Source organism: Pteropus medius, unplaced genomic scaffold (genome assembly GCF_902729225.1).
Source record: "Pteropus medius unplaced genomic scaffold, Ma_sr-lr_union100, whole genome shotgun sequence".
NCBI lineage: Eukaryota > Metazoa > Chordata > Mammalia > Chiroptera > Pteropodidae > Pteropus > Pteropus medius.
Genome location: NW_024352841.1, coordinates 550,550 through 564,422, shown reverse-complemented (window position 1 = coordinate 564,422; position 13,873 = coordinate 550,550). Strand labels below are relative to the sequence as shown.

At 39.4% G+C, this 13,873-nt stretch overlaps 1 protein-coding gene across 6 annotated transcripts in view; it reads right to left on the bottom strand.

The window, feature by feature from the left end:
• The window catches only part of MTMR8 (myotubularin related protein 8), a 142,406-nt gene extending 128,950 nt beyond the window's left edge, over window positions 1-13,456 (bottom strand). For 3 of the 6 annotated variants that reach the window (XM_039850250.1, XM_039850246.1, XM_039850247.1), the window contains exon 1: window positions 13,333-13,456. In XM_039850250.1, coding sequence (XP_039706184.1) covers window positions 13,333-13,356 — 24 coding nt within the window. In that variant the 5' untranslated portion in view covers window positions 13,357-13,456. The remainder of the gene's footprint in view (window positions 1-13,332) is intronic. The other 3 variants (XM_039850244.1, XM_039850248.1, XM_039850245.1) reach the window with 2 other exon arrangements.
• Window positions 13,457-13,873: the final 417 nt, after the last annotated feature.

The window sequence follows — 13,873 nt, the reverse complement described above, 5'->3', positions numbered from 1 at the left end:
CAGCATATTATAAACTATAAGGGGTGATTATTACAGAACAGTGTGACCCAGAAGAGATAATACATTTAGATTTTCACTGAAAAATTATGTTATGGCTATAGCAATTAAAACCCTGCAGTGTTTTAACTTTACAAACAGAAACCTCCTTTCAGGTAAACCAGTGGTTCTCAACTTGGGCTATAAACCAGGAGCACTTTAAAAGAAAACAAAACAAACAAAAAATGGAATATGCAGGCCCAACCCCACAAAACTGATTTTTTTGAAGCTCTACAGGTGATTATCATGTGTAGTCATCATTGTGAACCACTGAATTATTCCAAACAATATATAAATAAAATTTGTGGCTAAGAAAAACGTAGACATGGAAAATCCATGGAATATGAAATCACTAAAATATGTATATTTTAGGGCAGTGGTTCTTATGCTTAATATTGGAAGTGGTTGCTTAATATTGGCAGTGGTTCTTAGCTTAATATTGGAATCGACTGAGGAACTTTGAAAAAAAACTGATGCCTGAGTCCTACCCCTAGAGATTTTGATATAATCAGTCTTGGGAGTTTGAAAAAGTTCCTCAGGTTCTAGTGTGCAGCCAAGGCTGAGAACCTTTAGGGGATTACAACTTTATCCTCTTATTTTCGAGGGTGAGATTCCAAGATTCACCCCCAAATACAGGAACAAAACCTACAACAAAATAGAGAAGTTACTCTACACCAAGTGTTGTGTTTTACATCTTATACTACAACCCAATGCAGTTACGCTTGATCACTTGTCCCTAGGACTCTATCCTGAGAGGTCATTCTTAAAACTGTTCTCCTATACTGGAAGTCCTAGCCAGAGCAATTTTAACAAGAGGAACAAACAAAAGACGTGCAAATTGGAAAAGAAGTAAAATTTTCTCTACTGATAGAAGACATAATCTTATATGCAGAAAAATCTAAATATTCCACCAAAAAATAGTAAACAATATTTTCAGTAAAGTTGCAAGGTACGAAAATCAACAAACAAAAATCAGCTAAGTTTCTATACACTAACAATGACCAATCTGAAAAAGGAAATTAAAACAATTCCATTTCTAGAAAGATAAAATACTTAAGAATAAACTTAACCAAGGATATAAAAGATTTGTACACTGAAAACTGGAAGACATTGCTAAAACAAATCAAAGAAGGTACAAAGAAATGGAAAGACAGTCTATGCTTGGTAGGCTTAATATTGTTAAAATGTCCATTCTACCCAAAGTGATCTATAGATTCAATGCATTTCCGATCAAAATCCCAATGGATTTTTTTTTTTGCAGAAATAAAAAAAAAAAAAAAATTCCTAAAACTCATATGGAATCTCAAAGGATCCCAAGTAGCCAAATAATCTTGAAAGACAAGAATAAAGCTAGAAGTCTCATAATTCCTGATTTCAAAACATACTACAACAGTAATCAAAATGGGTGATACTGGCAAAAAAAAAAAAAAAAAGATATATATAGAATGGAATGGAATAGAAAGCACAGAAATAAACCCTTGAAATATGGCCAAATGATTTTTGACAAGGGTGACAAGACTATACAATGGGGAAAGGACAGTCTCTTCAAAAAATGGTGTTGAGAAAACTGAATATTCACATCCCAAGGAAAAAAAAAAAAAGGAGTGGGACCTTTAACTTATATCATATACAAAAATTAATTCAAAATGGATTAGAGACCTAAATGTAAGACCAAAAATATATATAATTCCTACAATAAAACATAGAGAAATAGCTTCAGGACATTGGATTTGGCTATTCTTGAATATGATAAAAACACAGGCAGTGAAAGTAAAAATAGACGAACGGGAATACGTCAAACTTTAAAACTTCAGTATATCAAAGGAAACAATCAACTGGGTGAAAAAGTAACCTACAAAATGGAGAATAATATTTGCAAATCGTGTATCTGGAAAGGGGTTACTATCTAGAATATATAAAGAACTTATACAACTCAACCAAAAAAAAAAAAAAAAAAAGCAAACAACCTGATTTAAAAATCTGCAAAGGGAGGGATGTCAGAAACACAGCAGAGTGAGAGATGCCCTAGATCTCTCCCCCTGAAACAATAATAAGCTGAATATCTAAAACTCAACAACAACAAAAAACACCCAAACTGCACACCAGCGCGTCTGAGCGTGGGATCTGCTCATAAGAGCTACTATAGGTCAGAACCCTGGGAGTCAGATGGTAGACTGGGAGAAACAAAGAAGCTTCCTCTCGCAGTTGGAGCTCCCTGCAGGAGGAGGGAGAGGGGAGAAAGTGCGTCGGTGCCCTGAACAGACCTACCTGAGAGAGCTGTGAGCTCCACGCAGTGGGCAATACTCAGGGATAAGAACAGAAAACAGAGAATCGGGGACGCCAGAGAAACAAGAGTTGATTATTACCAGCCACAGTTGCAAAACGGAGGCTGAGCTATAGCCCCCATCCCCCAAACCAGGGGGCCCCTCACCCCATATCCTCCATGACCAAACACCATGGAGCCCAAGGGAAACTCAGCAAACGCTAACGAAACTATCGCTAAAAATGACAGGGACTGAGACTGAGGGTAGGGAGCATGTTTGAATATTTAGAAGAAAAAGGCATTATTAAGACTTTATATAAAGCAGGGATCCAAGAGGCGTAGACGCTACCTTCTGGAAAAACCAAAAGAAAAATGTCATCTTAGGAACAGGCTAAAGAGAGACTTTTATACAATAAATCATTCAGGGAAAAGGAAGAATACACCTCGATTAATATCCAGTCAGAGAAATAGTCCATTAAATACCATGAACAACCAAGATGACAAGGCAGCTCAGATAGAAAGAAAAATCTCCACAAAATAAACTTGAAGACAAAAATATGTGACTTAAATGATAGAGAATTCAGGATGGTACTTCTGAAAAAACTCAATGAGGGAAGGAAAAAAATGGCGTAGATGATAAATGCTTTGTTCATCCCTCTTGCGAGCAATTCAAAGTTGTGACAGAATCACAGAGCAAACAGCAAGGAAAGTCGCCTGGGATCTAGATGAAAAAGCCCTACAACTAGGGAGAGAAATAAGAAATCACCCTGCAACGGGAGGAGGTAGGACAGGGCGAGGACATGAGGCTGCCCGGTCCCCAGCAGCTGAATGGGACGGAGGCCATAGCAGTGGCAGCTGCAGGCACCTCTTAAAGGGGCCATGTCCATGAGCAAACTTTCACAGTGACGGACCTGCTCACTCTGAGCAACACTGCAAGTTCGGCTGTGAGGTGGGCACCAGGGATTTACAGGGGAACATGAGTTTTCGGAGTGAGGGCCACAGGCTAGGGTCTCTCCTGGATAGAAGTGCCGGCGGTATCCATTGTTCCTCTGTGAACCTTCTCCCTTCCCAGTGTGTGGATGCAGCACCGCCAAAGCTGACACATCATCAAACTGGAAAACAGAGGTCGCTCCACCAGGAGGATTCCCTGAAACTCCACCTTCCCCAACACACGGCCTGTCCCAAGCCACATACAGGTGTATCCTTGGAGAGTCAGGTGCTACTTGCTGAGCGGAGCCAAGACTCACACTACTGTCAGCTGGCCTTGGTTTCTGGTGTGGCCTTTTGAGGCAACTATATGCACCGCATCTGCGGATTGCTTGCTGAATCTTAACAGGTAGACCGGGAGTGGTATAGGCTGAGGCTAACCTTATCCTGCAGCTGAACCCCTCTAAGGACTGTGCTACTGGTCACATACCAAACAAAGCCACGCTAGTAAGAGCAGGAGACTTAAGAGCCTTGCTTAGTACATAGAAACAGATGCAGAAAGTCAGCCAAAATGGGAATCAAAGAAACAGAAACCATATGAGAGAACAGAACAGAGATCCAGCAAGAATGAAGTCAAGCAATCTAACAGATGCAGAGTTCGAAACACCTGGTTATAAAGATGCTCAATAAACTTAGGGGAAGTATAGATGAATTCAGTGAGAACTTTTACAAAGAGATAAAAAACATAAAAATGGAAATGGAAATCATAAAAGAGAAACGGTCAGAAATGAAGAACACATTATCTGAGATGAAGAGTATATTAGATGGAAAAAACAGAGTGGATAAAGAAGAGGATCGAACCACCGATACAGAGGATAGGGGAGCCAAGGACATTCAATTAGAATGGCAAGAAAAAAGAAGCCAAGACTATAATAATAATGTAAGGAGCCTGTGGGACAATACTAAATGTAAAAATTATCTTGTCATAGAGCCATCCGAGGAAAATAAGATGTTGAAGAGCTATTTGAAGAAATAATGATAGAAAACTTCCCTCACCTGGTGAAGAAAATAAACATACAACTCCAGGAAGCTCAGAATGTCCTAAGAAAGAGGAACCCAAGGAGGCCCACACCAAGACACATCATAATGAAAATGCCAAATGTTAAATACAAAGAGAGAATCTTAAGAGCAGTAAGACAAAAACAGTTACCTACAAGGCAGCACCCATAAGGCTGGCAGCTGATTTCTCAAAAGAAACCATGCAGGACAGAAAGGCTTGGCACAAAATATTCAAAATGATGAAAACCCAGGATCTACAACCAAGAATACTTTATCCAGCAAAGCTATCATTTAGAGTGAAAGGACAGATAAAGAGGTTCCCAGAAAAAATAATCTAAACAATTTCTCATCACCAAGCTAGTATTACAGGAAATGTTAAAGAGACTTCTTTAAGAAAAAAAAAAATATGTATCAAAAACAGGAATAAAGAATGGTAATAACAATATTTCTATCAATGAGTTTTTCAAATGGAAAAGAATTAAGTGCTCCAACCAAAAGATAGAGTGACTAAATGGATAAAAAAACAAGACCCCTATATATGATGCCCACAAGAGGCTCACTTCAGATTAAAAGACACATACAGACTAAAAGGAAGGAGATAGAGAAAGATACTGCCTTGATGGACCTAAACAGTACTGCACTGAATGAAAAGGGAAGGATAGAGAAAGACAAATATTGCATGATTTCATGTACATGAAGAATCTAAAGAATAAACAACAAGAACAAAAGCAATAATAGACTAATGTCATGAAAGAGAATATTTTTTGAGGCTACCAGATGGTGGGGGGAGGTTGGGATGATGCCTGGAACAAGACAGAAAAGCAGGATTAAAGGATACAAATGGATAGAGAGAGAGACATGGGAGATGTAGTGTAGCATGGGGAAGATAGTTGCTGTCATAATAAATATTTAATAAATATTGCAGAAGAGACATGAAGATGTAGAGTGTAGCATGGGGAAGATAGTTAACAATGTAATAAATATTTAAGGGGGAAGAGGGTACTAGATTTAATGGGGTGATCACTTTGCGAGTTATGTGGATCTCTGATTACTACGTTATAAAATGGAAACCGGTACATTATTGTATGCCAACTATAACTGAAAAAACATTGAATTGTACATTGTAAATATGAGCAACTAATTGTCTATTATATATTAATAAAGCTGGGAAAAATTTTTTTTAAATTTCAATGAGACCAAAAATAATTCATATCAACAATTCCAGGAATTGAAAATCAACTACATCAGCAGAATGAGTTTTTTAACAGGCAGACTGAAACCCTCAAAAAGAACCAAAAGGAACTTCTGGAGATGAAGAAACACTGAGAGAGATGAAAAATGAAATACAAGCTGGGGAAGTAGAGTCGACCAAATAGATGAAAGGATCACTGATATCAAAGTCAGAAATCTAGAAATAAATCAGAAGGAAGAAGAGAGAAACCAAAGAATGAAAAATAATGAAAGAGAAATACAAGAACGAGCTGATACCATCAGGAGAGGAAACATAATAATGGGCATTATCGAAGGTGAGGAAAAGGAGCAGAGATTAGAAAGCATTTTCAGACAAATAGTTCATGAGAATTTTCCAAATCTAAGGAATGAGCTGGAGCTTGGAATTCAAGAAGTCAACAGAATACTCAATTATCTCAAATGGCATTCAGAGAAAAGCAGGAGCGGAGGTACTAATATCAGATGATATAGACTTCGAAATAAGAAAAGTAAAGAAAGGTACTGAGAGACACTTCATAATGATAAAATAAATCATAAACCAAGAAGATATAACACTTATTAATACCTATACTCCAAAAGGGAGCCCAGAAATATATAAAGCAATTACTAACAGAACTAAAGGGAGAAACAGACCAAAACACGATTATTGCATGAGACCTAACACCCCACTATCGGATATGGACAGATCATCCAAACAGAAAATCAATTTAAAAAAAAAAATGAGAAGGAAAGAAAAAAAGAAAGAAAAGAAGTTTAACTATCACGAAGTACTATAGACTCTAATTCCCAGAGAGAAGCAACCTGATCGCTTTGTTTTGTACTCCTGGTCCGTAGACTGAGCACTGACATTTAAAAGATCTTTGCTCTTGGAGAAGCTGTAGACCATACATGGTGTTAGGTTGTGGGAGGGGGTTGTTTGTTTATTTATTTCCATTTCCATTCCAGGATGGGAGGAAGGGAAGGAGGAAATCAGGTGTACCTCAGAGGTCTCAGAATCCATTTACTAACCTAATTTGCCACAATTATCGGTTATAACTTGGGTACACTGCAAAAATAAATAAATAAGAGACATTTGGCTCCAGGAGAACCAACGGTGTAATGATATCCATCAGCCATACACATGTCCCACATAAGCCTTGCTCCGTGTGGCATCACCTCTGACAACAGAGAACATTCATCATGAAAACAACGGCTACACCTTGAACATATCAAAATGGTTTTCTCCTACTTTCAAGACAAGCACCTCTGATTTAGATCTCTTCTTTAAAGTAGTAACTAAGAAAATATGCAACAGGGTAGGAGGGAGGAAAGGAAAAGGTGGAGGGCAAATGAAATCTTCTGTGTCAAGATGTACAGGTCATTTGAAGCAAGTGTTAAAAATGCCTTGAATTATGCCTCCTCACACTCTATTTTTCAGCACCCCTCCAATTAAAGGAAATTTGAGACTCAGAAAGAAATGCTACATTTCACAGTCCACACATCTATCATTATGTGCTCAGAGCATTTAAGTTAGAATGAAATTTCCAGATTGACACTAGCATTTCTTGAAGCATATTCTAAGAACCCTGGTTCCACAGGATGTTAATTGGTGTACACACACACACACACACACACACACACACACACACACACACACACGGTTTTGCAGTCAGGTTAGGAAAACACTGGGTTGAACAAATATAAACAGGTTTCTTTATTGCAGAATTTCTCAGAGATTTTATAGGTGAAAATTCACTATGAATCTCTACAGAGTTTATAGTATCAACATATTTCATCTTAGAATCCTTTTTATTTCTTTAAATAATTTACCTTGTGGGACTAGTAGTCTTCAGGAACAAGGTTTAGGAAATGCTGGTATAATACCAACTGCTCATTTTATTGAAGCAGTACAGTGCAGGGGTTAAGAGAACAGGCTTTTGAGTCTCAGAGTGTCTGCTTTGCATTCTGGTTTTCAGCAAGTTGCTCAAGCTTTCTTGGTCTTGATTTCTGTATCTTTAAAATTAAGGCAATAGTAGTGTTGTAAGTGTTAAATGAATATATAAATATTTCTGAAAAGCACTTAGAATAGTGCCTGGCACATAGTAATTGCTCAAGAAAGGTTAGATATTATTATTTTACCCACAAGGAAAATGAAACTTAAGGTCACACAGCATGTCAGTATCAAGGCTGGGACTAAAACCCAGGTCTCCTGACTCCCTGTCCAGCCTGGGTTTCTCAAATGATGAAAATGTCTCTGGAGCTCATCAAAAAATCTTTCTAAAACTTTTAAGCATTGTACCACAAAACCACAAAATGCTATCTAAAAACACACTAACCTAAAACAAATCCCAGTGGTTTCTAGGAACACGGCTTAGTAGGAGTTTCCCAAGTACAAAGTGAAGTTGAAGAAAGAGGTTTTGGTGGTGAGGAAAATGATTCCAAAGCCTAGTAAATGACGGCCAATGTGCCAGACCCCTGCCACCAGGGCTTCCTGGATAGCCTCTCTCTTTGCACTGCAGTACCAAGAGCCTTCCTGGATACTCAGGAAAATATCCCTCTTTGAGACAGGCTGATCTTCAGATATCCCAGAACTAATGTATATTAGAACCTCTACTATTGTTTGGCTCTGATGGAAACAGAAGGGGAATATAGTTATGGTGCATTCAACATGTGCCAGGCCCTTATCAATATCTTACATCTTAATCTTTACCATAGTCCCAAGAGGTAAATATTATCCCCATTTTAGAAATGAGGAAAATGATAGAGAATTTGAGTGATTTAGCCAAGAACTCGCTAATAATACATCTAGAATTCAAACCCAGCTCTGTCCATGTTTGTTTTTTCCCACTACACTACATTATTTCTTAGACTAAAAGAATCAAAATGAAGCCAAATGAATTTGGACTTTTGAGAACTAGAAGGAGAATACGATCCCCACCTCTAGAAATCACATTTCTTTGACAATAAAAAATACTTTACCCAGTTTTATCATGATTTATTCTGATCCTGCCTCTTTCCTAAATGAATTTGAGGTGGCTTATAATTAAAGACGGATCTACAATTAGGTTATTAGAACAGAAAATCAAAGCCATGAAAAGGAAGAGGAAACAATTATGCTAAGTACAAGAGCTAATGTAGTTAATATGACTGAACATTAAATTTGTTTCTTCGTTTCCTGGAAGCCAAGCCAAAAATTATCTTTCAGGAAAGTTTAATATAAATAGTAATCTTGAGAGCAGATAGTGTGGATTGAAAAGCACTTTGTAAACGGTAAAGTAGTATAAAGTGTTATTACTTATTATTATCCAGAATAGCATTCTATACCCACCTGACACGTCCAATTATTTTGACTCTAGTTTTAGTGATAATTCCACATAATTTATCATAGTCTGAACCAGTCGTGCATACTAACCGACAAAAAGACAGTGCTGGTTCTGTTACTTGGTAGATGTTTGACCTTGGACAAGAAACTTTAGCCATCTGGGCCTAGCTTTCACATTTGTGAAATGAGAGGCTTGAACTAGCACTAAATGATCTATTAATTCATTCTTTCATTCATTCATTCACCGGCAGATTGTTGAACGTACATACCATGAAATTCACTTGTTTTAAATGCAAAATTCACTGATTTTTTTTAGTAAATTTACAAAGTTGTACAACCATAAGAATATAATTTTAGAACATTTTTATCATGACAAAAAGAAACTACATTCTCATTCCTCATTTACTTTTAAAAGTCCTTTCATTTATATTCTACATTACTAGACTTAACAAAGCTTTAGCAGCTCTTTGTTACTTATAGAACCAAGTTCAAATTCCTCAGTTTAACATTCAAGGTCCTCTACAATCTACAAAACCTCTCTCCAACTTAATTCCTTGAAAAGTTCCTCTCACTGCCTTGCCCTAGTGAGTTACCTGCCCTTAGCTTACACTCTTACAGTTCCCTTGGTAGTGACACCCTCTCACCTTCTCAATCTTTGGAAAGTAAAATCCTATTATTCAGACTCAGTTTAAATGCCACACTTTCCATAAAGCTTTCTTCACTTCATTCTCCCCACACTCATCTACAACTGGAGCTCATTTGCCTTTAAACTCCAATAGCATTTCATTGCTCCCTCTTATGAAAGTTCTCACTTTCATTCTTGGATCATCACTTCACTTGATTAGAGACCCTACAAGGCAGTTGCTATATCTAAGACAGCTATGTATCCCTAACAACTCCCAACATGAGGTTTTGTAAAGAATAACTAATAATGATGGTGATGATAATCATGATGATGAGGGTGATGATGATGATGATTGATAATTGGTAGCTAAGTTAAGCATCTATGATGCACCAAGCACTGGTCTAAGCACTTTTACAAATATTAACTAATTTAATCCTTATAACAACCCTGTGAGATAAATACTATTATTATCAATACTATTTTACAGATAAAGAAACTGAGGCATAGAGAAGTTACATACTTGTTAAGATCACAAAGTTAAGTAGCAGAGTTGAGATCTGAATTCAGACAGTCTGGTTCCAACGCATACACTCTAAACCAAGGGTCCCCGATCCCTGGGCCGCAGATCGGTACTGGTCCGTGACCTGTTAGGTACCCGGCTACACAGCAGGAGGTGAGCAGTGGGCAAGCAAGCAAAGCTTCATCTGCATTTGTAACCACTCCCCAGTGCTAGCATCACCATCTCAGCTCCACCTCAGATCAGGCATTAGCTTCTCATAGGAGCACCAGTCCCTGGTGCCAAAAAGGTTGCAAACTGCTGCTCTAAACCACTACAGTAAATTTCCAAAGCAGTTGAAACTCATTTAATGATAACTGAAAATTCCTAATAAATAAGGTTCCATTCCAGAATGGAAAGTAATTAAGAATTCTAGGTGCCAACTGACACAGAAGTGATGGGGATAGGGAAAAGTACAAAGAAAAATTTCTGACTCAGCCAGAAGAGTCACTAAACTTATGGGTAGGCCTGAGAGAGTACAAAAATCACTGTTAAATCCTAAAGTTATAACTTAAAAAGACAATTCCTCTCTCACACACAGGTGGGAAGAGTGAAAAATTGGTAGTGTCTACTCTAGCTTAATGTATGCCTGTCCTATGATGGAGAAATTCCACTCCTATGTACATTCTAACAAAAATGTAAATGTATGTATATCCGCCAAATGTTCTATTTTTAACAGCCAGAACTTGAAAGTCCCCAATAACAGAAGACTGGATAAATCACACATGGCATGTTAACAAAATGGAATACTATACAGCAATAAGAATTATCTATAAGGAATAATATGGTAAGCCAGACACGAGAGTATATAATGTATGAATCCATTTATTTTAAGTACGAAAAAAAGGGCAAACTAATCTCTTATGTTAAGAAGTCAGGATAGCAGTTATCCTTGAGAGGGGTATTGACTAGAAGAGGAATGAGGTGACCTCTGGTCATGTTCTGTTTCTTGATGTGGGTGCTGGTTACATGGGTATGTGCAGTTTGTGAATATTCATGGAGTATAAACTTATCTATAAACTTTTCTAAATGTATGTTACATTTCAATACAGTTTAAAAAAAAACTCTTCCTGACAAAAAGACTCAAGCAAGAACCAAAAATAAAAGTCACTTTTGCACCTGACATGCAGAATAAATAAGAAGCTCATGGTTATCTCTTTATCCTGAGATGGACAAGACAGAAGTCTCTCCCTTTTTTGGAAACGGTGAGTTAACAAGAGAGAGGCCATGTTAATCCTTAGCCATTAGTGCAACCCTAATCCTTTCCAGAAATTTATAATAATAAAATAAAATAAATGGACTTGTGGCAGTATACCACCTGTGGGCTCTGACAGCCCAGCCAGGCACCAAAAGAAATACCAATTTTAGTTAAAGAACTAAGTCTTCATTTGGAGTTTTAATTTGTATTCCAAGACTCACCATCTCCATTTGTACTACATACCATCTATGTAGTACAAATGGAGTCCAGCCATGACAGTTAAATTTTTTTTAAGCACTAGCCTCATCTCCATATCAGTTTAAAACTGAGTACTCTTATCTTTTTTAGGCAAGTCACTTCATCTCTATGGGTCTGTTTCCTCATCTGTAACACAGAAATAATAAAAGTACCTCCCTTATAGGTAGATGTAGGGATTTAAGATCTATTTCATGTAAAGCAATTAGCACAGTGCCTGCCATAGTAATTCATTGAGTATTTTACTATAGCAAGATAATGGTATCTTCTCCCTTACCATACAGCTAGACCAGTTTATAGCTTTAATCCCCCAACAGAAGGATTTTAATATTTTAAATTTTTTAATATTATAACATTCAAGCACAAGGGCAGTTTTGCCTCCTCCTCTTCCTCAGGTCGAAAGAAAAACAAAGGGAGTATTCAGATGAGCTAATTTTGAGTTGGGCAGGTAGGATGGCCCAGGGTTAGATGGGTGGGGAGAAGAGGAAGATAGACAGCAGAAGCCCCATTCCTTTGATGGTGCCACCTTCCTATACCATGCCAGGGACACTGGTGCTAATGACATGACCTGTAAAGGAAAGGACCAAGAAAAAGGTAAGGCTGGATGCTACAAGGGATGTGGTTATCTTCAACAGAGAAGGAGGCCTAAAGAAAAAGGAGTCAGGAAAGAAGAGGTTTGAAGGTTAGACTTCCTGCTTTGCCCATCAGGCAGCATCATAATCTTAAGTCAACAACTAGGCAGGAAACTTTTTTAGTTAAAAAGAAGCTTTCCTACACAAACTCTGATTTAGTCCTCACAACTATCCTAAATGAGCAAAGCAAATTTCATTATCCCCATTTGGTAGAGAAGGAAAAGATCACAGAGGTTAAAAAATTTGTCCAAAGTCATCAGCTAGTAGTTGGGAGAACCAGCATTCTAATTCAAGTTTCTGGCTTCAAAATCGATGCTCTTTCGATTACAACATACTGGGCTTTTATGTAGACTTCAGTTAACCTGGGCAACGTCTGTTATGATTGACAGGGGGGAAAAATTAAGCAGAGATTAGTTGCGAACTCTTCCTGATCTTCAGTCTCGGATGGCAGAAAGAAAACTGAGAGGAGGGAGGTAGATTTGGGAAGGGACTGTCGTTGGGGAGGGAAAGGTACGGTCTGAAAAGTAGAAGCGGATCTAACTGGGATTCTGCTGTAAACAGGCGCCAACTGGTCTGGCAATGCCACCTTCCGGGTTTTTTCTCCTGGCTGAGTAAAGCCAGGTCCCCTCTGCTACACATCCTCCTTTTTCCACAGCCCAGATTGGGCTGGAGAGATGCTGTCACCCCCAAAACCCACACACGCATGCCGGGGAGCTGGGGTGTGGGGGGCGGTAGTGGTCTGGGCAGCCATCTGTGCAGCCGTCTGCTGGTTAGGGGTCGAGGGAGCCAAGAGGAGGGCAGGGAAACGCTGAATAAAGGAACTCTCCGGGAGGCAATGCCATGTGGAGTATTCGAGAAAGGCGCCTACAAGTGCGGCAAGTGTGTGTAAAATGGGGTGTGTGAAGTAATGGCTGTGGTGCCGGGAGAAGCTGAAATCGAAGGCACAGGGCAGGGAAGGACCGGGCAGTCGCTCCCCGGGTGCAGGGGCAGCGTCGCACGAGGGGACGGTTGACGCAGACCACCGTTCCTCCGCTACGCTGCCAACGCTGCCGACGCTGCCCACAGGCCGGTCCGGAGTAGAGTTCAGTTTGGCTGAAAGGGGGTGTGAACCAAGGAGAGAACGCGGGTCCTGGCGCAGGAAGGGGGAATCAAAGAGCACCCTGAGAAAGCTTGAAGAGTGTACCTGAACTCCCAGCTGAGCACCTACAGGGAGTTCGCGGCTCCCTGCCTCACCTAACTCTTCTCCTTACCTTGGGCACCGTGATGTGGTCCATGACTGCAGTTCCCGCCAACTGAAGCTTTTAGTACTTTCACAACAACCGCAGCCGCCGGTCGCCCGCCGCCCGCCGCCGACGCCCCCTGGTCCAGTAAGGGCTCCAGCCCCCGCCCTCCCTGCCCGAGCTCAAACTCTCGTTACCTGGTCCTCACTAAGGCTCCTATCGCGACACTTTGCTTGTGGCCGCTCCCACCATCTTGCTTTCTGGCAAATGCCCTTTTCTCTGGGGAGCTGGTGTAGTTCAAGCACTAGGTTTGGCCCAGAGGTTAAGTCCCAGACTCAAGCACTAACACCCTTCTCACACTTCTTAATGCAGTAAGGATTCTGAGCACCAATATAATTCCACTACTCTTTAATGTTAACAGTAATGACACCCAGCAGAGATAGACTCTCCCTTAGTGGTAACTGGGCTTCTGAAGAGCTTCCTAGCTGTAAGACCTTGGGAAAGTCACCGTAGAATTTTTTGAAATGGTTTATAAACATATTCTCCTCTACTTTCCTTTACAAGTCTACTG